General features: G+C 41.3%; 1 protein-coding gene across 3 annotated transcripts; it reads right to left on the bottom strand.

Moving 5' to 3' along the window:
• Positions 1-1,553: 1,553 nt before the first annotated feature.
• Positions 1,554-27,709, bottom strand: KIZ (kizuna centrosomal protein). 3 transcript variants are annotated; one of them, XM_078858644.1, is made up of 16 exons: positions 27,490-27,709; positions 26,148-26,210; positions 25,746-25,908; positions 24,891-24,971; positions 23,435-23,933; positions 22,527-22,761; positions 16,717-16,797; positions 14,257-14,394; positions 13,203-13,376; positions 12,534-12,684; positions 12,166-12,307; positions 10,683-10,772; positions 8,524-8,644; positions 8,058-8,231; positions 6,403-6,443; positions 1,554-5,602 (listed from the first exon to the last, which is right to left on the bottom strand). In XM_078858644.1, exons 1-16 carry the CDS (start codon positions 27,552-27,554, stop codon positions 5,499-5,501), a joined length of 2,322 nt encoding a protein of 773 aa, XP_078714770.1. In that variant the 5' UTR covers positions 27,555-27,709; the 3' UTR covers positions 1,554-5,498. The 3 variants fall into 3 exon arrangements, with proteins under 3 accessions (XP_078714770.1, XP_078714771.1, XP_078714772.1); XM_078858645.1 differs by having other exon boundaries at positions 25,746-25,902; XM_078858646.1 differs by lacking the exon at positions 24,891-24,971.
• Positions 27,710-27,932: the final 223 nt, after the last annotated feature.

Raw genomic sequence — 27,932 nt, 5'->3', positions numbered from 1 at the left:
TAACCGTGTTGACACGAGGCTCTTTAATTGGCATGTTGATGCTCGACGTGATTAGTTTCTCATTAGCCCTTCAAATAAGGCGCCGTACAAACGCATTCTTTGATGGACACGCGGCAAAAGTGGCCAGCTGTATATTGGAGCCACGAAGAGAACGAAACAAAAACGCATTCATCTTCTTGGTTCTTTCGGTAAAGTCACGTAGAAGGGTAATAATAAAGTAATATAAGTATAAAACATAATAAAATACTTCTCACGACGTTTCGGCCACAACGCAAGCAGACGTCCTCAGGTGAAGAACAGGTCTGTCGGAAAGACAGGTCTGTCGGAAAGACAGGTCTGTCGGAAAGACAGCGTCACGTTTCGGCCACAACGCAAGCAGCCGTCCTCAGGTGAAGAACAGGTCTGTCGGAAAGACAGCGTCTGAATGACGCTGTCTTTCCGACAGACCTGTCTTTCAGACGCTGTCTTTCCGACAGACCTGTTCTTCACCTGAGGACGGCTGCTTGCGTTGTGGCCGATACGTCGTGAGAATTGTATTTTTATTATGTTTTATTTTTATTATTTCCCTTCTGCGTGACTTTACCGAAAGAACCAAGAAGATGAATCCCTGCAGTCACGAAAGCTTTAAATTGAAACAAAAACGCATTCATTTTGCGTTTCTGAATATCGCATTCTTCACGTGCAGACTAATGGGTCGCGGTCCGTGACCTCAAAGACGTCGAGTGACATGTCACATATATGATAAGGGAAAATTTCTAAAAGGGAATGTAATCCGATACGTAATTGTATTGTTCAGCACAGCGACATTTTCAGTGTTTTACATACTCTGGGGTAAAAAAAACGTGTTCTCGTATTGTGCTCCACATTTGAAGCAACATTTCGCTGTGCCACTTTGAAGCGACAACAGAAATTACAATTTGATGACGCGAACGGGCATCACAAAACCTCGCCTTTGTAAACTCAGCATCGTTGTGCAGAAGCAATTTCGCAGGAACGAGTCTTTAACCTTCTTCGTCAATGCTTCCATTCATTCCTAAATGTGTCGATGCAGCACAGGAAGGTGCCACGATCACGTAGTCTGTAGTATCACCAACTTCAGACCATCACCTAAACAGCTATATGGAGTCTTCAACAAGCCACAAATCTGGCCAGGTGCCAAAGAAATTGGCATTTTGTAGCAACACAATTTTAAGGGAATATCAAACTGGCAGCCTGTGCAATGTAACAGGAACGATCATGCATACAGAATGATTATGTTGAGGAATTTAATTGGCAATGGATAACGGTGACTCTTCTGCCATGCGTCGTCTATAGGCCGTGATGCTACCACGCCGTTTGCATAGCGGTCCTGCCCGGGAGAGCATGCCTTGGCAGGCAGGATTGCGATGCCACGGAGGGTCCATTTACCACCAGTTTGTGTCTTTACATCTTGGGCAAGTCTGTGATCAATTCGAATAGCAACATAACTTTAAACTTCCATTGGTATTGGATCATTTTTACAAACAGTTATCATGCCCCCCCCCCCCGACTTTACAGATAAGACGGGTGGACTGTAAAAAACGCATGTTTTCAATCTTAGCTGGAAAGAATACAAACGTAGGCTTCACGTGTTTTGGGAAAGACACGTTTTAATATAAAGAGTCCTAAAGTATACATTGTAAATTATAAAACATACAGTAGACCTGTTCTGCATTTCCCAGCGACAAGTTATATTAATTAAAATAGGGACATAACGTGCATTATTACAATTACAGCCCTTTGTCAACCGACTGCATGGTGAAGGGCTTCTCACTCTGATTTAGTCTTGAAAGCTGCTTGACCATACTTCACCACACTGATCAGTGTGACGAACTGATGGGGCGTCCCAGACTGATTTTTCACTTGCCAGTGACGCTAGCCATGCTTGGTAATCAAACTCGGGTTGCAACGTTTACATCCCAGTGCCTAACCACTGCGCCACCACTCTGCCCGACAATATACGTTAACTAGCTTTTTCTGGAAAAAAAATGCGTTGAACAGTCCACCATACTATTTATTATGTTTCTATCTACGTGACTTTACCGAAAGACCCAAAGAGTGTTCAAACATGTTCAGGGGTAAAAGCGTACGCACAAAAAAACATACTCCCGGGGAGATCTGATTAAAAGTCCGAACGGCAACAAACTTGAGGAATTGCTGTTTGCAAACTCTAGGCGCATCACAGGCTTTTTTTTATTATTACTATTTTATTTTGCCACAAACCCGAGATTGAAGAAAGAAATGAGGCTCGCTCGCACACGCAGTCGGTGAAGGAAGCGAAATTAGTCTCACATTGCACACGCCTCGATAGCTCGCCGGCAATGAATTCCATTTCCCTCGGCGATATGAGAATCTGCCCCATTTACTTGGGCTCTAAATTAACTTGCCCGAGTCCCTCAGACGTGCTCAATTATCCGCTGGGCCAAAGCTTCAAATTCTCCCCTACGATGTCACTTCTCGTTCACTCTGTGAATTTATTTCGAGGATATATGAATATTGTCAACTATAATTTGCACTCCTTTTGATTGAAGGAGCCTGGGGATATGTTTTTTTTCTTCTTTCAAAATGGGTTCATCGCTTGCATGTAAAAGGTTCTCCGCCGTTTCCTTTTGCCGTTGATTATAAAGACACTCAGCATGCCTGCCATCACAATCTGTATTATGCTCCTCTGACAGAATGCAGTCGGCTTGGATAGGCCTTTTTTTTCCACCGTCTTCATTTATAAATGCAAACAGGACAACCAGCCCACCGATCATGTATAAAGGACAAAAACTTTCATTTTCATGGCAAAATAAATAAGCCATTATATACCAGGAATCAAGGTTTGAAAAGCAATATATGGCTGCAGCAGAATACAAAATGATTTTACACTAAGACGTCATCTTTTTTTAATATCCAACATTGGCTCTAAAATCTCTTTCACTAACACCATTAAGAGAGTATTGACTTCCAAGACAATACCATTCCAACCAATCCATTGGATATATATTTTTTATAAAATGGGTTAGGCAAGGTCAGTTTGTGGCACAAAGACATGAAAAATTTCAGTCCTTTACATGTGTAGTGACATCGCGGGATGTCACTGTGAGGTGCCGGCCCTAGAGTGGCAAGGCGTGCGCTGATCGATAGCGCTGGATGACACCACGCTCAGCGTGCAGTGCCGGCGCCTACAGGATGGGGTGTGGGAGTGCCGGCCATGGAAATGGGGTTACTAAAAGCCGTGGCACTCTGGTTGACCCCAGAGGACACGTGACCGGTTAAGTCTACACAGGGGCCCCAAGTGGGTGCTAGGGGTGGTCACGTGTCAGGGTCGAGATCCTGCTCGAGGGTTCTGGAAGGTGGGCGTGGCCAAGGGCGGAGCCGGCCACGCCGCAGAGGATATAAGCCGGGTCCCCCAAAGGGACCGGCGTTGTTGTTCATCCTGAAGAAACCTTCGTCTACGTCCTACAGAGTCTCCAACACGTGGACCGGGACCCAAGCTGTGGTCCGGTCCGTTGTAGCTAGTAACGGCGTGATTAGCGTGGTTAGCCTGGTGGTCACCACCAGAGGTTGCTAGTCTGTTAAGGGGCAGTTACTCCGTGTGTTGGTGTTAAATAAATGTGTTGCCGCCAAGAGTACGACTGCGACTCAGTTGAACTCACTACACATGTAGTCTTAAGATTCAAACCAGCTGCAGTGCTATTTGGAACATTACAGATTCATTGTGTCACCTGCTGTGCATTACATGTTTAAATAATTATATTTGATATGCAGGCAGTACCCTTCCAAACAGCACGACTATTGGGGTGCGCATTTATTAAAATTATAAAGTAAATTGCAACATAATTCAAGGATTTCAAGCGTCAAAAGTTTTCTAGACCAATTTACAGCCTTGCAAATAAACGTCGTAGGATTTTGCCATTAATATTATTCATAAGAGATTTTTGAGTCAGATCGAGCAAATATAAACCCGTCACAGCCAATTAGTAAGGTTTGTCATTTAAACAAAACATGCCAATTCGTTACTGGTGTGTTGGAGGGTAAATGTTGTGGTTTACTCTCCAACACACCGGTGTGCTGAACCAGTAAATTACCATATTTTGTGTACGTGGCAAACATTACTAATTGGCTGTCGGATGTTGGCGGGTTTAACATTTATACTTACGAAAACTAACCCAAACACCTCTATTATGAATTTTTTCATGTTTGGAAACATTTCATGTATTCCATTGTGGTCATGAGTTAAGTATCTTACTAATATTACATTGCTATAAAACAACGTAGGCCACTATCAGGAAGGCCAAATTAACTTACACATCTTTAATATGAAACATTATTATCCTGGATATTTTTTATATGTTTAAAGTGGTGGAACAACATTTTAAACAGTTTAAACTTTTAAGTTTCTTCCATAACGCAAAGTAAACTTCATAAATCATTGCAATTAAAATCAAAACCTTTTGAAATTGTTAAGTCTCTGCCCCATCTGTCCAGCGCTAAGCCTCTCCTTTGCACAATCTGCAACGATGACGCTAGCTGGCTGGGCGTGGCCTGGCAACAACCAATCAGCATTCAGTGGCCAAATCCGATACCCAAGCCTTTAAAAAAAATTAACCAGCTTGATGCTCTAACACCAATGGAGACTAGGCTCTAAGAAAAGCTGTCTCGGGTGTGGACCAATCAACTTCAAGGACAGTGCATATCATCATCATCAGAGTTGTTTCTTTTTGTTTGCATTTTGACTGCTTGTGTTGTGGTTATTGCAAACATGATGCCTTGTATAAAGGTGTCAGTTTTTGTACCAGTTGAAAGGGTAAAAACCCATTACTACAGCTTGATGCTTTCAATTGACGATCGAGTCACCGGGTCGGCTGTGCATGCCGGGAAATGCATTCACTCGTGACAACCGCATGAAGGCACGGGTTATTTCCCATTGTTAACAGAATCACCGGCACAGCCACTAAGACAATTCCCATTTTCGCAGGAAAATAGCGAGGACTAAATGAACGTGGTGTGATCATGTGGCCCAGTAGTTCCCTCGCTGGGATACAAACTTGGCGACCCGAGTTCGATGTCCATCCATGGCTGAGTGCACTGGAAGAGTGATATCTTAACTGGTCCTGATACCCACCTTGACCAGCCCACACTGCAGACCAATGTGGTCAAGTATGATCAAACAACTGGCAATGGCACGATATCAGGGGGAGGCCTTTCTCCAGGAATGGATTGTCAAAGGGCTGAAATTTTTGGTAATTATTATTACTACAGCACGACAAACATAACCTATTTTACTGAAGGAGGTAAACCTTACAACTGGTGATACAAATAAGATGGCGACAGAGCCTTGCAAAATGAAGAGACAGAACAATACAAATGTAAATCATTCTTGTGAAAATGCATAACTAAATCACAGTAGCACTGGATAATGTAAAGCACACACCAAAAAGCATAACAACATCTAAATGCATCCACATTCATTGTTCAAGCCTCGCTAAAAACCTTTAATCGTAAAAGTCATCAAAGTCATCTGCCCTTGCTTCTTGACCACGTGGACTCAGGATGACATCAGCGTCTGAGATACTGTCGTCCGAATCGCCCCAGAATGCTGGCACGCGGAGACGGGGGAAGAGAAGGGAGATTAACTCGCACGCGGCTCGCAGCTCTGCAGTATTATCGCACTCAAAAACACATTGCGCAGGCCGGCATTAGAAATACCACAACCGTTTGCCTTTCACCGTTTGCCTTTCACCGTTTGCGCCAAACAGGTCTTCAAAGAAGTGCAAAATTGAGAAAGCCGAAAACCCAAAGCAATCGAATCATGGTTGTTGAAAGACTCGGTTACAAGTCAGCCCACAGCAGAGGCTGGCCTGAAATGATTCTCCCCAATATTTTTTATTTTTTTTTACTCTGCACATATTACAAATTCAAACACCCAAGTATTCTTTCATGCAGAAAATTACTCTCCTTCCATCTGGAGATGCAAGATTTATGTAATGCATTTCCCTTGTGAAAGGTATACAGTAATGAGAGATGCCTTTCAGAATTGTAACATGCTTTGTAAAATTGCACCTCACATTGCAAATTCAAACCGTTGCTTTAATGAGTAAATCAAAGACGTGCAATTCAAAGGTACACTTTTTAATATTTTATATGTTTAATGTTTTTTTTTATGCAAAAACAGGACCGTGAACAATCGAATTAAACCGCATCAGACTGTATCATGTTTAAAAGCTTTTACCTTGGTATTGTCTACATATTGTTTCATTAATGAGCAATAAACAAGTTTCACTCGAACTTACTTCTAGTTTGATTAAGAAATAAGGTGAATTGCAGTTTAACCCAAATGGTTAATCCCATTATCTGGGCTTTAGCAATATCATCAAGCGGCTTTGTTCCCGTACATACCTTTCTTATTAAATCCTGAGGCAGCAGTGGTCTGCGATTCCCTTTGGTAAAGAAAAAAAAGACATTAAATAGGACCTTGAAATTAAACTTTTCAACTATGGCCGTTTTTCAAAAAGGTTTTCAAAACATGTCTTGGACTCACGATTTTATGTGCACACAACATATCCTGCTTTGACAATTTTAATGTTATGAATAAATGTGTGGCGATGCATCGATTAATATCCTTTAAGCTTATGTTACATGTGTAGTGACATAGAATTAGTCACTAAGTAGCATAGCGCTGGCTGCTGGCAGGGAAGGGGATCTGCAGCTTGTAGCAGCCCTGACAGCAGCAGGCCACGTGATAGACCCGAGAGGGATCTAGGGTAAAGGTTACGGAAGGGACACGTCGAGGGCCGCTAGTAGGTTCTAGAAAGGGGGTGTGGCCGGGGCGTAGCGAGGCCACGCTAACAGGATAAAAGGGGACCCTGAGCGGGAGCTCGGGGCCATCGTTTGGAGTGGGATCCCTGTCGTCGTCCATCTGATATATTACGCTACTCGACGTAGTTGGCTGTCTTAGTTCAGCGCCGTCAGTGTCAGACGGCTAAGCGTTGTGTGTGTAGGCTAGCAACCAGTGTAGAGTTGCGTTTGAGCGAGAGGACAGAGTGTGTAACAATGTAGGGTATGTATTGTATAAAGTGTACAAAGTGTGCTCGGTGTTAATTAAACAACTGCCTCCACGAGTTATGTCTCCAAGTCAGTCACTACACATGCACCGAATCGTGTGAAGAATCAATGTTTTTGGATGTCTACGGATTGCATGTAATGGCTTTATGTGACCCATGCAGCCACTAGAGGCGCTACCATTCAGTACAATAATAAACAAACAATAGATTCTGAACTGAATTACAACTGGGGGCTGAATCTTTAAACCTTTAATGATGAAAATAGAATTTACATAAAATGCACCGTTATGCTACTGCGTATAGTTCCCTGAAATAAACAAATAAAAACACATATGTACAGCAACAAATCGTTTAGGATCACAGGTCACTTGTTGGGGAAAAGTGTGGGTACTTCCCAAGATGCCTGGGCATTGTGGAGAAGTAGGCCAAATACCTTCTAGAGCAGTTCTCCAGAGCTCTCTCTAGTGGAGTCCCTTCAACCTGCAGTAGAAACTAAACTAGTATTATTTTAGCAGGAAAGGCCCACTGAGCGATATGGCTCTTTTCCAGAAATGACCTGGCCACAAATGATAGCTCCACTAAGTGACTTATGATTGTGTAAATTTATAGCAGCCAAATACTCGAAACGCATGTTTATAAATGTGGAGGGAAAAAAGCGGAGGACCCAGAGAAAAATACATGCGACGACAAGGAGAAAATGCAAACTCCAAATATACATATTAAACCAACAACCTCCTCCTGTATACCAGGTGAGGTAGTTAACATCCTACCACCGTGGCACCCAACGGGAGCACGAACTATCAATTGCAGGGCTGCACCTTTACCTTTTCTGGAGTTGGGATAAGCAACATTTAGCGGTGTTGTTTTTGTGCTCGTAGCGTTGGCCATGGTACGGCGAGCTATTTAGTCACACACACACACACAAGCAACTCTTGCCCACATTTACACCTTGAAGATCTCTGGACACTTTCCAGCCAAAACATGTTTTACCTTGGTCCCCGCGGGGGCGTAGTGCCAGTCGCTTCATTTGGTGGTGAGTGTTCCGCGTTGACCGCGAGAGGTTTGGGTGATGGAGTTTGGGATCGTCCGTCGTTGGATGATTTCACGGGGCTGCTCCTACTGCCTGAAGCTCCGGGTGAAAGCTGCACTGCCCCTTCCAGATCCCTGAGTACGTGTCAAATGGCAGAATAAATTTCAGTTGGATTATATATACCAAAAAAAACTTAAAACGTTTCGGGAGGAACAGTCGCCGTTGATTAAATTGGAAATAGGTACATTCTAAAGTCAAACAGGTATGTTCTCAAGTCAAATTTCAGTGTGATCACTCTGTCATTACAATCAATGCTCACGTGAGATTGTACTCTGAGCCACAACAGCAGTGACGACAAACAACACGAATAAATGTGTTTACAGAATATGTAATAAAATAAAATATATATATTTTTTGTACAATCACCTTGATTGGACACTTTTCTGTCGACCTGGAGATAACAAGGCTTCTATGTCATCATCATCATCATCGTCGTCGTCGTCAGATTCAGCTTGTGTGCCATCATTCCTCAACAATTTCTCTGCACCTTGATGGATACGTAAAAAAAATACATGTGGATGGCAATCAAAAAAACAACGCTATTCTTAAAAACCATTACACTCTAGCGGAGCACAGTCTTCAAGTTTTGAAACCTTTTGGATAGGCGTTTGACATTTTACAATGTCATGCCATATATATAACAAAAAACAATATGATGACATTTACTCAATTACGGAAAATGTGAATGGCACTTTTTAAAACCCGGAAAAATGTTCGTAGACGTATCGTCATTACTGGTGTTTCATTATCGGAACGATTCCATTAAGTGAATGTGCCGACGTTCACGTGCAGAACTGGTACGAGGCAACAGAATGTGGCACCTTCTCACCGCAAACACTTCCCCCGACAGGTGCTGGATATCTCTAGATAGAAACTACTGAACTGGAACACCGAGTATCCACTGTCCATCAATAGCCCTTCATCTTCGTCTCCTATGAACCTTCTGCAAGGCTTTTTTTTTCTGTCATCCCGCGATCGAAACAGTGTTATGGGAAGAGGGGGTGAGAAATCAAATAACTGGCTACGTATGTGTAAGCTTTAATCTGACACGGTAGTGACGGGGATTGCAAAGGCTTTCAGCCAGAGACTGAGTAACAGCAATGCAGCTTAACTCGGCAGTGATAAGTTGCAAGAGAAAAAATATCTATTCAGCAGCACTATGTTCCGAACATAGAAGCCGTGACCTCTAGATGTAACAGATTCTAAAGCAACAACCATCACGCTAATGCACTGTTACACTTGGAAGTACTATTGTCGAGCATAAGAAATCAAATAAAAGTACTACACGTCTTGAAATTATTCTCGTCGGTCACATTCAAACGCAAAATAATGCCGATACCATTTTCAAGCATTAACAGGCTTAACAATAACATTAATAAGTACTTGTGTTTCATCAACAACTGACCAGTCTTTCAGTCAAGATAACAATTCTGCTTATTGCACGAGCATCGTGTATTTTTTGGCGGAGCTGGGAAAGGATTGTGAATTGACCACCATGCATACTATGTAGGTGTGTGTGTATGAATGCATTAATTTATTAACATCCATATAGCCCACTCTCGTGATGCACGTATGACATTCTGCTTGGAAGGGAAGATAATTTTGACTAGGGCAGAGGGGTGGTATTTCCTCGTTATTCGCGAGTGATAGCAATTTGCATGTTATTTGGTAATTTGACTGCGATTTGTGAGTGAGAGCAACACAAATGGAATGGTAATTAGTGTTCCCTCGTTATTCACGAGGGATACGTTCTGGAGATGCTCATGAACAGCAAATTTCGCGGATAATGATATTGGCCTACCAAAACCTATCTTTGTAATGAATTACCTTCAATAAATACATAAGCTATTAAATACATTAAAATTATCTCATCACTTTCTCGCATCACATTCTCTCTCATCGCTTAATCTCAGCACTTTCTTTTTCTTTCTCTCTCTCTCTCTCGATGCAGTCGAGTAGAGTTCCAGATGAGATGTATGTTGAACTTCTTTCGCACCATACATAGCCAACCGCAATGCGCGGGTAGCCAAAATCTCGGATATCAAGTGCGTGAATCACCAGGGAATATTTTTCCCCACTATGAATCCAGCGACCTGAGAACGATTCACGGCCACGCAAAGCATCAGTGGCTCCTATCATCTGAATTTCCCCTTCACCAATTTACATTGACCAGCATGGTGAAGTATGGTAAAAAATCACTCATGGCCAACAGTAGATGGGGGAGACCTTCATCCAGCGGAGGCTTGGCAATGGGAAATGTAAAATTATATCACCTTCTCTCGTCTCGACAGTCACCGACTCCAGTATGTAAAGTGTGTGATCAATCTGGACTGTCATTGTGAAGAGCAAAATGCACATCTATGCGAAGATGCAAAAGATAATGCATTTTCAATTAAGAAGTACAAAACATGACCGTAGTCATCTATATGATAGTAGTGGAAAACATCAGCTAATGTTATTTTTTTTCAAACTGTGCCGTGCAGAAAGCATTTTTACGAAGAGTGCTTTATTTTGTTCATCATTACTTGATTCCTTTGGATCCAGTGAAGGGGCATTATCATCAAGGGTATCTTGCTTCAGTATACATTGTCGCATCTGCTGGTATGCTTGTGACTCTGCAATGAGAGAATGCACAATTTGCGTGAAGACTGGAGAGAGACGGACATACACGACTATTTGGTAATTACAAATGCCCTGCACTATGTATACCAAAGGCATATATACCTACAACGGCCGATATTTATTTACGACACAATTTTACTGAATTTTACTCCAATCCTTTTATGAGAAAATGATTTTTCTACATCAAAAAAAACCTCTTTTGAGTCGCAAATTAGCAAGGCGAGTTCCCGCTCGTTCGTCATTTCGTTGCAACTTTTATAATTCTTAACATACCTCCAGAACAGACAAGCTCAAACAACAAACTTCCAAACCAAAAACGGGTGAACGCTACAACAGATTGGCGAATTATTTTTTTCCCCACATCCAAACAGCAAGGAACAGCAATCGCAGAGCCGCAAATCAATCAGCCAATCAGTGAACAAAGTCCTTGTGGCTATTTCAGCGCTGTCAAAGCTCTGCAGCTAGGTAACCTCAAAGTCCTTCACACAAGCACCCGGGCGCAGCCAATAAAAACACCGTTATAATCATCTCTTCAAAATTTCTGTCCCCTAAAAAAAAAAACTTCAACCGAGGAACTCACTTGAACGCTGATGGCTACAAACAATAGCTGTGACAGGATGGTGGAAGCCACTTCAATATGGCCTTCTGAAAATTACAGGACTAGATGGAACGAAATCTCGAAGCTTTCCGTAGGATGCAAAGATAAACGACCCGTATTGATTACTGGCTTCTGCGCTAATAAGAAATTTGAGAAAGGATTTATGTTGTCTAATTGTATTCTACAGATTTTTGTTTTGTTTTGGCCAGTAAAAACCTCGTGCAATGTGAATTTAGCTTATGCCCGAATGTTTTACTCTGTACGATGGTTTTTATTTATTTATGTTTATTTAGTCTCGTTCATTTTGCAATTTCTGAATACCTTGAGAACACTTTGCCGTGTTTTAGTTGTTAGACACATATATCAAATCATGAAAATGGTGTATAGAATATATTAGAGCCAAGATATCAATTTCAAGAATATCACTCCAAGAATTACTTGAATGATTGAGGAAAGAAAAGCATCGGCAACCGAACGGCTTACGTGATAAATATAAAATAGGTCCAAAGTACAATACTTTTATAAAATGTCACGATCAAATCTTTTTTCCCAGCCTGTGCTCATTCGCAAGTGTCATTTTACAAAACTGTACAGCATTTTTCACTAAAATTAAACCCAAGTTGTAATTTTGAAAGTGGAGTGGGTGAATTCGTAAATTAACCTTTGAATTCTACACACGAATTGCTAGACATCTGAATTTCTATGAAGCGTTATAAAATGTGACCACATTGTTAAACAAACAGTAATTACGAACGAGCTAAATCATTGTAAAAACAGTAAAACAATACCGAGGGTTTTAACCAGCTGGGCTTGGCTCAGTCTGTCGCTCTTGGACAGAGATCCCGAGTCATCTGAGGCTGCCTGACTCAAAGACCTGTCAGGTGAAACTGCTTCTTCTCCTTCTAGAAGATTTTTCAGGAGTTCTACTGCCTGTGTGTGTTAGCAAAATGAGAAAAGAAAAAGAAAACCTCTTTCGTGTTAATTAGTAACAGTGTGTGTGTGTGCAACCACATTTGTTAAACTAACACACCCCATTTCACATTCTTCAAATGCCTCAATAATAATAATGCCGATTATTTACAAAACACGCAAAGCCTCACCGAGTCTCAAAAATACATGGCGAGTGAAACGCACAAGGGTGTCGAGTGGAGTATACCTTGGGGAGATGCTCACAAGTTTCAGAGACAAGCAGTGGCCCAAAGAGAGTGGCGATGTCACTGATGGACAGGGCCCCGTGGTGGATGAGATGAAGAGCGTGTTTGTACCAGCGCTCCCACAACAGCCCCGAATCCACTTGCAGGTGGGCTCTACAAAACATGTGTTTACACCATTGATTTTCTCTGCCTGGACAGTCTGTAAACATATCTGTTTAAGCAATGACGAAGCCAATATGCTGAATGCCCTGTTTTTCGTTGACAAAGGCCCTGTATGTTGAACTCCTTTCGCATCGTATGTAGCCAACCGTGCTAATCGGCTATATCAACTGGGAATGTCTGCTCTGCAGTCGGCGAGCATCGTGACTTCTCGACAGTAAAAGTCGAACACGTTTCTGAGTCCCAATACCAACGACAATTTAATGGAATTTAAAACAAATACAAATATATTACTTTGGGGAAAATCATATTTTATTTTAAAAAATGTGAACCTTTTCACAACTTTGGAATGACTCAATATCACCGGTACTGTGCCTACAACAATTGCACAAGCTGATTTAAATCGCTACAACTTGAAGAGCCTCTGTCCCTGAAGATGCTTACAAACGGCCATCATCAACACAAACATACTTTGTCAGAAGCCAATTGTCTGGTGACGCAGTAAGCCTCACCGTAGTGTGTCCGCAGTGACTGGAGTCAGGTCTGCAGTGAGTAGTCCCTCTGGCAGCAGGCAACCATCAGTCGTCTCTTGGGACAACCTCTGCAGCTGCTGCAGAACCACAGCTCCCAGCATGCTCAGCTCTGGCCGCTCTTCTTCCAAAGAGCCACCGCCACTATTGGAAAACCTGGAAAAGGATGACAGCGTCAATTGAGCGGAAATGTTGATGAGTGTAGTTTACATATGCACGGTATTCATAATCACGTCGCTATTCAGTAGCTGAACTTGTCTACTCAAATCATTGCAAGTGTCATCACTCTAAACACTGTACAACATTAATACACAGTAATATATATGGGAGTACCCACACTTTACCCCAAAACACGCGTCGATCGGCCGTTGTGTGCCCTGTTTATACTCCTAGCTGGACAGCAACGAGGGAAATTAAGAATATTCACTCATTTGTTTCAGCTGCCACGCCGCGAGATCAAACCGGTGACTCCTGTATTGAATGTCCAGTATGCTAGCCATTACACCGTGGCGACATAAAGAACTAAATATCACTATTCTTGGTTCTTTCGGTAAAGTCACGTAGAAGGGAAATAATACAATAATAAAAATAAAACATAATAAAATAAATTGTGTCTTATTTTTATTTATTTTATTATTTCCCTTCTACGTGACTTTACCGAAAGAACCAAGAATATTAATCCCTGCAGTCACGAAAGCTTTAAATTTAAATATCACTAATAAAGGAGGTTTTTTGGGTTAGATCGCGTAAACAAAACATACCATTTCGATACTCGTTCAGCACACCAGAATGTTGGAGAGTAAACCCACATTTACTATTAGAGTACGACATTTCGCTGGCGATTACAATCAGCTTCATCAGGCGACAGCCAGAATTGCGGAGAATTCCACCAACGCTGGTGTAGGGTTTAACAACACATTTATATTTACTCTGTGAAAATCTATAAATATGTTGGATGTTGGTCGCGAAAGCAGACTTGTTAAACCAAAAAAAACCATCAAGTTATTTTTCAACGGCAAAACACAGATGCGCACACCTGATAACCTGCGCCATGTCAGCAGGGCGGACCGCGGTTGAGATATACAGCTGAGAGCTGCCTGCTTCCTCACAGTATCCCAGCGTCTGCTCAATGGTTTGCAGGAGGTAGAAAAGCCCCGACACCGTCAACTCTGACCTGCGCACACAGATAGCCAAACACACTCGTGTATTCCATTGCACCATCACGTGCATATGCAACTGGCCGCAGACGCAATACGTAAAAGATACACCCTATAGCTCTACAGAGTCTCAGGGCAATTGGTGTTATCGAGCACCTATTGAGGCCGGCATGAACCACAAGGGAATTGCGTGGCCAGTATCTTACGCGCACACCTTTGTTTCCCCAGTACGGTACTGCTGTTTGCACAACGCAGGAGGTACTCGTTCAAGACTGAGCTGACCTAGAGGAGGTCAAGGACCAGTTAAGATAATCATCGCTGATGTTAGCCGTGCCTGGAAATAGAACGTGTTGCTGAATTCGTGCCGCGCTACCGCACACCAGTGTCATGGTTTGCAGTTCGATGCTATCGATCAGTGCCAGGAATATGTTCATCATCGACATCGGCATCACCATTGCCATTATTGTCAGTGCACAAATATAAAGAACTATATTAATGCTGTAAAGTGCATACTGCACAGACACGCATTCATGTCTTCAAAAGCGTACACGAACTATGCACAGACGCAGCACACACACACACACAAATGTACATATTGCGCACGTAATGCACTATACAGGGTACTTGTATTGAATAATTTGTAGCTGCCTCAATCAGGGTTTACTATGGATACATTTGCAATATGCACAAAAATCAATAACAACGAAACATATAATTACGTGAATTAAAGCGCACGCACACAACCAATCCATGTGGGTGAAGAATAGTAATGTTTTAGATGTTTCAGGTTGCTGAGGAACACAAATGTACCTTACACATACACTTAAGCTTTCATCTTCTGTTCTGAGTGCAAGGCAGAGGGGCAATTTTTGATTCTCTAGGGTTAAGCATATGATCGAGGTTTCCATCAGAATACACAAACTCACCAGCATTTGTTAAGAGCACTTCCATAAATGCTCGCAAATTACACCAAAAAGATCTGCACACCTAAATTACTGACAATTACTGGAAGTGAACAGCAAAGGCAGCAAACTGCAGGCAGCATCTCCTTTTTTTTTTCCTCTCGAGCTCCAGAGTAATTTGGATGTGAGCACTGAAGCAGTGATCTGCGGCACCGTGAACTCCCGCGGACCCGGGGTTTGATTCCTAACCGCGGCTAACATCGTCGGTGATGAATGCTACCGAAACCGCTCCCGCATCACCAACTCGCCATGGGCCAGCGTGGTGAAACAGAGTTAAACAATTTCGATTTAAAGCTTTCGTGACTGCAGGGATTCATCTTCTTGGTTCTTTCGGTAAAGTCACGTAGAAGGGAAATAATAAAATAATACAAATAAAACATAATCAAATCATTCTCACGACGTTTCTCACGTTTCGGCCACAACGCAAGCAGCCGTCCGGCTGTTTGTGTTGTGGCCGAAACGTCGTGAGAATTATTTTATTATGTTTTATTTTTATTATTTCCCTTCTACGTGACTTTACCGAAAGAACCAAGAAGAAGAGTTAAACAACTTCCGTGATCAACACAAGGTGGGGGAGGGTCGTCATCCAGCAGCACTATTTTTGAAAAGAGTATTTCTTTAAATTGATATACAATTTTTTTTAAATCATATATTACCATATCCAGATGTGGACAAATACAAGATTAACAATTATGTTCACACGGTTAAGTTGCATGTACTTGTGGCAAGATTCACGTTCAAATAATGCAAAACAATGATTTAGTGCACGTTACGTTGTACCCTATAATTTTTGTTCATAGTCAAGCGGGTGATCAATCAGGCGGTGCTCTCTATCTCTTGAAAGCAGCCGATTTCAGTCCCTCTCACAGATAAAAAAAAACATCAGGGTGTTAACACAATCAGGGGGGAATGCAATAAAAGATCCATCATAATCTTCCCTGGTCCCAGGCTTTAATCTCTGCTCGTTGATTCCCTCAAGACGATAGCGGCAAGATAGACCTGTCAATGTTGTCAAAAGGAGGCAGCCGAGATTGCATTTATTGTAAACAATCACGGAATCTATCATGGGGGGACCACTAATGAAAATACGGGTAGGTGGTATGTGGCTGAAGAAATCTGCCACTCTGACCTCAAATCTGCCAACTTCTACACCACAAATCCAGCATCGAGTCAAAAGTGTGGGCCTAAACCCTCAGCAGGGAGCTATTTGTCCACGCAGTTGTACTGCGCTGCAGGAGAGAAAGTGCTGCGGCAGTTCTTCAGTTCAAGTCACAAAATGCAGAGGTCACACGGGGGGAGCCTAAAAATAACCCTCTCGGTGATGGGGAAAAGTGGCAAGTATGTTTTCAATGCCACAACATTTATGTTATTACGTACTTTTCGCTTGCAAACACATTTTCGTCTTGGTCGTTCCTCTCATCAGCGGTCTGTTTGTCTGCTGATAGTGGGTGGTCCGCACTTAGCATTTGAAGCACAGTGAGGACAATAGGCCGGATGTAGAGGTCAGAAAAAAAAGGGGAGGAAAATGAAAGGACGCACCCAGAGATTAATCTCAGCTTTGTAGTAAGTTACATTCAAATGATAACTTCTACTATGGAAGCGATCCTGACATATTAATGTCTATACAGTACTAGAGAATGGCATATGATAATAATCGGTGAATGTAAAGTTAAGTCTATAGACGGAGAAATATAAATACGATTTTTTTTTTGAACATTTACATTTATACATTATACATATACCAAACATTCAATCAACTTTAAACCTTACGAATCAATAAGCCAATATTGTCAAGTGCATATTAAAGTAGTAAACAGCAATTTTATATTATTATCTTGAATCTATGCAGCTAGAATGAATGCCCAATTCGTTTGTAGCTTAAATGCATATTAAAACATATTTAATAAAAGACTTCGGACCAAGAATCGCTTTTTGGCAATACAGTTGGCAGAACCGTGATAGGATGCAGCTGAGAAAGTGCTCTTTGAGTCATGCAGATAAAAAGTAACAGAGGAGCCGTTTCATAAATGTCGTACGTGCTTTGAAAGAGATCAAACTAGATTTCTATAAATCTCTTCACTCTCTATCACATCCAATCCCTCAGGTGCAATTTCACAAATTTTACAGTACTTCCTTATGGATATTGTTTCAGACCACCACACGGGTATATATTGGATTGTTTAGATAATGCCATAACAACGGAACATCTAATATTGTACGGTGGTATTTTCAGCGCACAATATAACAAAAAACCTTCTAGACGTTTTATTAGTATCGACAACGCAAAACCCTTCAGAAAATGTAACGAATTTTAATATTGAAAATAAAGCACTGTATAAAAATCCTACTTCACCCTAAAACATCAACCAAGATCCCCTCCAATCTGCAAAAAGTACGCTTTAAGTAATAACAAAAAAAATCTCCGCATGCATCAGTGACCCCCGTGGCATTGTGGAAGCCTCAATGGGCCTCTGGGCCTCAGCGTATGCTTGCGACATAATTGTTCCGCCATTTTCCAGTAATTTCTAAGCCGAGGTCTCGACCTTCACCCCTTTCAGCACCAGAGTTCTCCACCAGTTGCCCAAGCAACAGAGAGAGAGAGAAAAAAATATATATTTAGACTCTTCCAAGATATTAATTGAGACACAGCATTACTGCAAGGCTATAACCCCTTTCACCGGTAATGTATAGAGCAAGCGTTCATACAACATTGACCATTCCCAACAGATTATGAACACAATATTTTAGGCTATATATTATAAATATAGTTATATAAGGTGTAATGACATGCCCCTCATACATGCCACTGCCCTGGCTGACACATTAAAAGCATATGTATGTGTGTGCTCTACACTGGAAAGGGGTTAGGGGTTAAGGTTAGGGTTAGCAGTTACCCTTAAATGGAATCTTCAACAATACTACACGTGACCTTCCAAACAGCAGCAGCAGCATCCAACCTCTACAAAATTGACACGTTCACCTCAGCCATGCCTCACTCCATGAAACACCTCGGAATGTCAGCTTACCCACCGCACAACGTGTTACGAGGCTGTTCTCAGAAATAGACATGAGATTGAAAGATTTCCCCAAGGGGCGTCCCAGCAAGATGAACTCTGGGTGGTGTGTGCGGAGCGCGCTACAGACCTTATTAACACGGAGTAATAGGTTTCCTGCAACAAAATAACCTGCACGGCCAACTCTATTTTGCTGCCCATGCAACAGTTGCTCAGACTGATAGAAATGAGGGAATATGACTCGAGCGTGGCGGGAACTCTGTATGTACTTGCCGGAAAGTCTCTGCGCAATCTCACACCTGGTTACCTAACACTCAGAACTACACATGCTTTCGCTACTTGCTGTCAAGTCATATGTTGTGAATGTTAATGACGTTGGGAAATGTTTTCAAATGTGTAAAAGTAAACATGCATTTCTCACCAGCTGTTGGAAAGTTTGTTTGTAAAAATATATTCATGCGATTGTTTTAGGGGTTTCATCAAGAGGATCGCACGTGTTCAAATTTGTAACGGTAATTATGTAACTCACATGGTCAACTTCCTGCAAAATTTAGATACAGGGGATACGTCTCCGAGGCGTACCAACTCATTTGAAATACTCCATTGAATAAGTACATGATGATACTCTTTTCACTGTAGCTTAAAATTGTCCTGATTCAATGACAACTTCAAATGAAAACCTTGCGTAAGATTTTTTGTCCTCTTATACAAAATGTTTTGGCTTTTATCATGTTGTTCGTGCAAATTGCATCTCACAATCCTGAGCAACAACAGCCAAACTTGTAAAACTGCAAGGCAGTGAGCCAGCACCAATAAATGATCCAAGCTCTGCAGTCCTCTTACATATTAAGATGTTTTCAGCCAAGTAATTAGTGTTCATCAAAAATGTTTAAAACCACTACACCATAAAATATATCCAGTTTTCTACTTGAAGTGTTACATGGCAATTCTCTTTTTTATTCGTGTAATACTGTGCCCTAAAATGGGGAACGGTAGGGTAGTGGTTAGGATGCTGCGCTACGAACCCAGCGACCCGAGTTCGATACCCGCTCACGGCCAATACCAGTGATGATTATCTAATTCGACTCCGCCTCAAATGAGTACCTGGTGCGGTGTGTAAACATCGCCACTAGTGTGGTGCTGGCCATCCACTCCCTCGTGTGCCGTGACAGCCTTCATAGGTGCTCGCTAGTAGTACTTGCCCCAAAAGTATAAAAAGGCTATAAGGGTGATCTTTGTCTGGTGTCCTAAAGTTACCAGTACTGTGGTTAGGTAACATCCTTAAGAATGCCACAAATAAAAGGTTCGATTTACTTAAAACGTCGTGATAAATAGCCTGAAACTATCCTATGACAAACTGACTGTCAAAAATGTTATCACAATTGTAAAGTGTACCGAGATGAGTGCATATATGCATTATGATAGTCTGAAAATGTATTGATGAAAATGATCCATCATTTGGAAGGAGACCGATCACATTATTACTTGGACAAAAACATTTCTGGGGAAAGCAAGATGATCTGAAAATAATTTGCGCACAAGTCAACAGTGTCAAAAGTGAAGAGAGCTCAACATAAACGTGGCAAAAAAAAAGGACACATTAGACTTAAATTTTTGCGTGTTTTAGCTTCTCCCTACTCCAGAAAACATTCTCCCCTTAGTGGAAAAATCACTATAATCACCCGAGGCAATAGAAGGGCATCAAATGCATTGATTATATGATATTGCTATGCCTTGCCATTAAATGACTTGACCAAGGCAATGACGATGTGTTACGACAGAAAAAGCACATTCCAAAACACTCCATTAGAATGTTACCCAAGGCTTTTTGGTGCTCTTTTTTGCACGGGTAATTGTGCGTCATTTTTATGGTTTTCCATTGTATAGGGCCAACCAATTATCTTTACGTGCATTTGTCGTTGGTTCAATACAGATTAAAAATGACCATTTAACATTCCGTATCCCGATTTGGAGTGGATGTTGCATTTTTGAAATTATAAAAACAAGTGCTGCGTTACTAAAAGAAATGTGACAAGCAATGCGGTGTATTTAAATTTCATGCGCACGTAAATAATGTATAAACCACCATACGTAAAACAGCAGTCATTCTACTGTATAGCTTTTCACGGTTGTGATGAACTGCACCCCGATACGTTTTTTTGGGTTGCGCATGGCATGTTGTTCATCACCACGTGTGACATTTCAAATCCACTTGCTGGAATATTCTTTAAGAACTAAGTACAGCAGTTCCAGAATAAACTGAAGAGTTCCCAAGGAAGCTCCCGGCATGTGTAACGAAAGGTCAGTCACCGTGCCGAGCGCGTGCCAAGCACGATGGCTCGCCAAGAAACACATCGAAAAATATAGTAATTCAGTATTATCACAGTACTTCATACGGCATCACACCTGGTGATCAGTATATGCAGTACTTTTATAAAAGGAAACGCTAAAACAATCAAAGATGTCATCTACAATTACCAGGATTGTTTTATGCATTGTTATCAATGCATAAACACACCTGTCTGACCTATTTTCTCTCTCTTTGCCTTCAGCACTGCCCTCATGCTCTCTGCAATTTTTGTCCTTTTCAGAATTTCCCTCTTCTTCCCCCTCAACCTTCGTCTCTTGTTTCTCTTCAACAACAACCTCCACGTTTTCATCGCAATTTCCCTCCACCTTTTCAAAGCTCAGTGGTGCATTATCTATTCCAATGTCATCCGTTTTTTGTGCGTTCTCCTCTGTGAGATCGTTTTCAATATCTCCACAGACAAGGGCCGTGTCAACAGTTAGTGGAAAAGCCGCATCTTCAGCTTGGTCGTATGTCCCATTATCAACGTAGCCATCTTCACATTTGCTGACTTTACAAATTGGAATGTTGAGTGGTTTTTTTCTACCTATTTTGTATCCCCTTGTCTGCTTTTTTGAGTTTTCTCGTATGCTTGCTTTTTTCAGTTTCCATTTGTGTCATCTGCTCTTTTGTGTAATTCATGTTGACCAAGACCATGCCTTCTTTGTGTTGCACAGAAAAGCCTTTTGCGTTTGGATTTTTTTTTCTCGAAATTCGAACTCAAGACTTAATCTACTCGAAAAAAAAATCAAGCAAATCAACCACTGCACAATAACAAAAAAAATATTCTCTACAATTTCTAAATGAACAAATTAAACTAAAATATAGAGTGGTCACGTGAACAATTTACGAGAAATAATGTAAATGCTGACGCAATTTACAACACAATAACCTCTATTGTATACGAACATGGAGGACAATAACAGGATAAGGGATGCGATATTCTCATCAGGCAGAACATATATACATGAAAAGACTTTTGGCAGACTTACATGAAATTTTCCACTGGAAACATATCAGAAGAGGAAAGGTCTCTGTGTTGTATTACTACCCCCCCTACTGGGAGCCGCAGAGTGAAAGCTCTTTTGCCAATCGGCGATGAAGCAAAAGGGAAATAAACGTAGCGTTCACCTAAATTTCACTCAGGATAATTTATACCTGTGCAATACACATTTTATCTCAATTGCATCAAATTTTATAACAAAGTTAATGTTAAAGAGCCTGAAAACCAAGGTCATTCTACTATTCCCCATTTCCACATACAACCATCATCCACCCCGTTGCTAAGATTTTATCTTTGCCATCATGATTTCTACTTTGTAATTATATAAGTGTCATACTTTTTTGTTGTATTTATTTTCTTAGAATTTGGCAAAGAAAATTGACATAAAACCATTTAACTTGAGTTAGGAATATTGTTTTTTTGCCGCAACCCACATTTTCCACATTGAATAGTATAATTAACCTTCAAGTCCTAAATTGCTACTAACCTTTAGTGTTTCTAGATTTGAAGCTTTCGTGACTGCAAGGATTCATACTCTTAGTTTTTTCGGTAAAGTCACGTAGGTAGAAAATTGAAATTAATAAAAAAATAAAATAATAAAAATCACGACGTTTCGGAGGCAACACAAGTCTCCGTCATCAGGTGGGACCGTCACAGCCAGAGTTGCTGTATCAAGATACTTTACCGAAAAAAATAAGAGTATGAATCTTTAGTATCCCTGTTCACTTGCCATGACAAAAAAAATCAACGTGCTCATGAAGCCGCACCAAAGCCAAATTACCCCAAGAGAATGAGGAATTTTCTGCTGTAAAATTCAACTTACTGTGCCTCAAAGCTTGTGCTCCTGGCTGCATTTGGAGTTGATGTCTGGTCAGGCCTTGGGTCCAGCTGATAGGTCACGTGCCGCTGTGCCCCAGAGCTACTGCCCATCTCTGAAGGTTGCTTTAAATGTCCCTTTCTCAAAGCACTACTGTCTCTGACAGACGTCAAAAACTCCACCTGGGTAGACGGTTCTTTGCCAAACCGATCTTGTGAACCATTTTCCACTCTGGATGCACCTGTAAAGTTATCATAATGACAGAGCCATAATCTATTAATGCCATATCTAAGTTACTATTCTGCCAAGTTGTAATAAAAATACATTAAGCCTCAACAGAAGTTGTCTCGCGGCTTTCAAACTTGAATACATATACTTTTAAGTTAATATTCACTATTCCAGTTTAACACACAGGCTTTCGAGACCAATATCATCCATAATATAGGTTTTTTGGGTTAGATCGCGTAAATATAAATGTTTCGTTAAACCCGCCACCACCCGACACAGCCAATTAGTAAGGGTTGTCACGTAAACAAAACACATGTCGTGGATTTGCTCTCCAATACACCGGAGTGCTGTACTAGTAACGAATTGGCATGTTCTGTTTATGTAACAAACCTTACCGCCTGTGTCGGGTGGTGGTAGGTTTAACGACACATTGATATTTACACGCTCTAACCCAAAATCTGTATTATGGATTCACTATGCCATACGCAAGAAGGCAACAACTCTTTACCACAACTTACAATTTATATATACATCTAATTATATTTCATTAGTGTTTTTTTTATACAGTAAAATTATCTAACTGCTGCCAAGCAGTGCTATTTACAATAGACTACGGTAAAGTCAATGGCAGCAGTGTTAATAATTTTAAGAATACACGATACATGTGGACAGGTAATGTTTCATACCTTCTTCAGAAGATTCACCGTCTGTCTCCGATGAACGAGAATCCACATTCTCAAGTGCTGGGTCTACAGCTGCCTTTACGTCAGTCTGCATGGCGTGGCCACTATTTCCCTGCGACCTTTCCAAAGATCTACTGCCATTCACATCCGACAGTTGACTCGACGAGCTTTCTTGCGATTCCGGACGCATTGTATACCTCCTTTGGTAGTTTGGGCCAAAACTGGCTTCATCGTGTACAATCCCGCCATCAAGAAAGGGGCCATCATCTTGGAAATGGAGCTGTCCACCAATATTTGGGGTTGAGGCAGCAGCTGGTAAATGATGACCAAGGCCCAGAGACACCCCAGGCAGTGTGTGTCTTTGATATGTGGGCACACCGAGCTCAATAATATCTGCTCTTTTGCCTAATCCATAATGATCCATGAACCCTTCAGCTGGATGGCGCAGTCGTGAAAACGGCGGAGTGGAATCATTGTCATTGTCTTGTTTTGCTCCTGCACACTTCAGAAAAGGTAACAAAATAAGCACGAATTGCCATTAACACCAACCAAAAGACTTGTTATAATTCTGCACGCGAATACCATACTTCAAAAGATTCCTGACAGCACTTTAATTTCAAAGATGCAATGGTGCTAAAGCACATGCTAAGCATTTGCAAGAGAGAGAGAGAGAGAAAAAAAAACAATTGAACAAGGCCTACTCCCTAATCTGTTATAATACGAACATTAAACCCAATTAATGCATAAGTGGGTACTTGCAACTTGTAAAGAACCCCTCACACTGCAACAACACAAATTCTGTACAGCCAGCCCTGCAGTGTCCGCTTCTTGACATATAAAGCTTTAGAGCACTCCTCTATCTGCTGTTGAGAGGCTTCTATTTCTCCAGTTGCTTTAATAATCCATGTTTCACTGTATTCATAATGCAAATGCTTGATTGAATTCAAAAGGCACCCAGTAAGGTGCATATTGGTGTTTAGATGTAGAGCTTAGCAATGGTCAAAATACATTTTAAACGATCTCTTTTGCCTCTCTGTAAAAAAATGAGCGTGCATAGCAAATAACACGAAGGCAATGTTGATTGCATGGAATTTATAGGCGTGCAAAACAATGATATGAAAGATATATACATTTTATATCGACATGTGTTTGGAAACCTCGAGTTAGCTTGAAAAGATCTCGCCAGATCCAACCAAAATTCCAGTTATTCCTAAAACCTATAAACAATCGCCCACCCAATCAGACCATAGTCACGCATGCTAATAGGGCTTCAGCCTTTAAGATAGGCCCCCATCAAGGGGCAGATTTACGAACAAACTACATGATTAAAGCCTACGTGTTATAACCCACACAATGAAAGATCCAAACTGTTACTTTGCTTTTGCAAATGCTTCATACTAATAACAGAACTGTTATTGAGCAAATATTAGCCGTGTATAATCTGGAGTTGCCCACATACCTGGAGGATTTCTTGTTTTTTTTTCCCCAGCTGCTCTTTCCAAGATGGATAGAGCTGCTCGACCTGCTTGTCATACTCCAGCTAAAGTCACATCCATGTCAGTACTGTGTCATTACAAATCTATATAATGTAATACATGTCCCTTATTTTACTAAGAAGATGAGTTGTTTACTATATTTGACAATTTTGTTACGTTTCATTTTATAAAAATGTTAATGATGAAAGCTATTTCAGGAGCTATAGTTAATAGCGTTAATGCCGAATAACCTTTATACACTGGCACATTTCAACCAGGCCAGCACAAGGCCCACAACGATATCGACACTTTACCACTGACTCTTTGACAAGCTGAGCCAAAACCAAACTTTGATCCGGTGACCCCCAACAAGACATCCAATTCTGCATTGAGGCCAATCAGGGCCAGAGACGGGGCTGGTGACGCAACAATTACTGGATACGTCATCATCACGATCCATGGATAAAGTATTTGCAAAAATGTTACTTTTTCTCCCACCTATTACATGTTAAACTTCTTAACATTCACGAGGAAAATAAAAAGATACTCCACTTTTGTTTGACAATGTGTTTTAACCCAGACAATGTGAATGCCGTCACATGTAACACAGCCATATTTGTATGTAAGTATGTTAAACTTCTTTCACACCGTATGTAGCCAACAATGCTAATCGGAGTTACGAGGAAGGACAGCACACGAAACACAAAAAGCAGTTAACTGAACGCGCGGGGTTTTTTGCAGCAATTATCACGGTTCGCAATTGATTTTTAAGTTCGGCCACGTAATCAACTTTTGGGGGCCTTGTCAAAAAAAAACCCTACATGAAGAATCTCAGCCACCTTCATACGGCGTAGAGTGTCCGTGCGGGCTGCGAGCGCGGTCGCGTGTACGTCGATTCGTTCGCAATCCTGCAGCAGCTTCTGGTTGCGATGACGAGCTGTCTGCTCGCGTCCGCACACCTCCCGCAGGTAGTCCTGGAGCTTGGTCACCTTCAGCCTGGAACTGACCAGCGGTTGAGGCCACAAATACACCTCACATTTGCCATAGTCAACGCAGACTTTTTTGTTGTTGGAGTAAAAAATTGTTTTAAAATTCCACTCCTTACAAAGCACTATGGCCCCCATATGTCCATGTTTGCCCACAAGGTACGATGCGAGATAAATAGCCGTTATACATGTTAATTATCACATCTTTACAATTCTGTAAATTTGATGCGTAGTAAATATTAATTAATAACTTACATTCTATGGTCTGATTTGCTGTATGCAAATAATTTTCTTTCCAGCTCCAATCTTTTTTTCTCACTGAAAAAAACACACAAATTCATCCGAAATGTTTACAGCGGTACAAGCACTCTATATAAACTCGAAAAGTGTAATTGCCATGTTATTTAAATAGCACGCTCCTGTGATGTATGTAATGTGTTCAGTTTCAATACACTGTCATGTCCCAAACGCAATTGTTCGGAATTCAAAATCCTTTAACGCAAGAAGATGCATGTGCCAATAAAACAAATACTGCTGTAAAAGTGTCATGTGTCCTGAATCTATAATACATTGTTTGATGCAATGTATTGCTTTATTTACTATTCCGAATAGATAACACATCAGGATGTGTATGCTGTGTGTACCCTATCTGTCCTAGCATCTGACCTTATTCTATCAGCACCATACTATAAGAAATAGGTGTTGTATCTCAATTAGGTAAATGTTTTATTTAAAAAAATATCACATCTTGTTTTGCTTACAGCTGTTTGGCAGGAAGATATCGGCATGAATAGCGTTAGGGTTCCCACACGATGCAGGCCTGCAGCACTGCGTGGTTTACTGCACACGTTACAGCCAATCTACTGCTGGATGAGCACGTGGTTGGTTTTTGACCATACTTCACCACGCTGGTCAGTACTGGTGAGTGACCGTGGGGGGCGGGGATAGGATCACAGTGCAGCGGTGGATTTTGTTCAGCTGCCCCTACGATCCGAGCATTCTTCAGGCACGATACTGCAGATCTTCAGTTTAAAATCAGAATCTTTATTTAGACTGCGTGAGGAATCCGATGAGCTATAAAGCGCTTTTTCACAGATCTAGGGGCGGCTCAGAACGCTACAATACTAAAACACGACAGAAGTGCAACGTATGGGAAATGTAAACAAATTAATTAATATATATATTTATACAATTAAAACTATTTGATCTTACCGAGTAAATCCCACTGAGCTATTCACTTATTTGTGATCAGCGATTTGACCATAGGCACTGTGCAGAATGTTCCAGATGTCTTGCGACCCCCCATTTAATTCTCTAAAACTTAAAAACAATGTTTAAGGTTTCTTGAAAACAGAAATTAATATGTAGAGAGAAGCATTTTTAAGGGTTAATTCATTTGGGGGGGGGCGGTCACAAGACATCTGGGCCACCATGTACAGCACCGTGTGTGGGTATACATGTTGTATATCAGCATGCTTATTCGACAGTAGAGTATTAAGGACGTTATCCCGATCTGTTAGTATAAAATGCATGATAAACAAACGTTACATTGTCATCCTTTGCACTGAGATAGCAGATTTGTGTTTAAGGCCTGTACCTGCTGTGCAGCCTTTGTTGCATCTCCGACACATTCGCATAATACCCAACGGGGTTATACGACATATCTGATAAATAGCGACCAAACCTGCACAAATATCGTCGAATACAACGAAGAATAAATGTCTAATTAAGCAACACAAAGAACAATGATGCGGCCGATGCGACGAACGGCGAAGGGAGGGCGGAACTTTTTTTCCGTACGCAGCGGCGAATTGTTTCCCTCGGTGCGGGGGGGGAAGAAAAAATTAACACTCGCGCGGCTCATTGGCGTGATTCCCTCGCTAAAATGTTTCTCTTAAAGCACAAATCTCGTGCTCGTCGTCATTACACACACGCACAATAGCCGCGTACTAACATCTAATTGGATTTTTTTTTGTTTTCCCAACATGAGTTGTGTGTGTTTGTGTTCAAAGGCTTTTGAAGCGCTGCATGAAATAGTTC

This window comes from Lampetra fluviatilis, chromosome 7, assembly GCF_964198595.1.
Source record: "Lampetra fluviatilis chromosome 7, kcLamFluv1.1, whole genome shotgun sequence".
Lineage (NCBI taxonomy): Eukaryota > Metazoa > Chordata > Hyperoartia > Petromyzontiformes > Petromyzontidae > Lampetra > Lampetra fluviatilis.
The sequence above is the reverse complement of the archived record's forward strand: the minus strand, read 5'-3'. Positions and strand labels throughout refer to the sequence as shown.

Bases quoted from the DNA above. Each gene is read 5' to 3' on its own strand.
- KIZ (XM_078858644.1), bottom strand. From the start codon at position 27,554: ATGTCGTATAACCCCGTTGGGTATTATGCGAATGTGTCGGAGATGCAA. The intron at 12,685-13,202 runs GTGAGGCTTACT...CATGTTTTGTAG, and splicing joins GTCACTGCGGACACACTACG to AGCCCACCTGCAAGTGGATT. The intron at 5,603-6,402 runs GTATGTACGGGA...TCCGCGTGCCAG, and splicing joins CTCAGGATTTAATAAGAAAG to CATTCTGGGGCGATTCGGAC.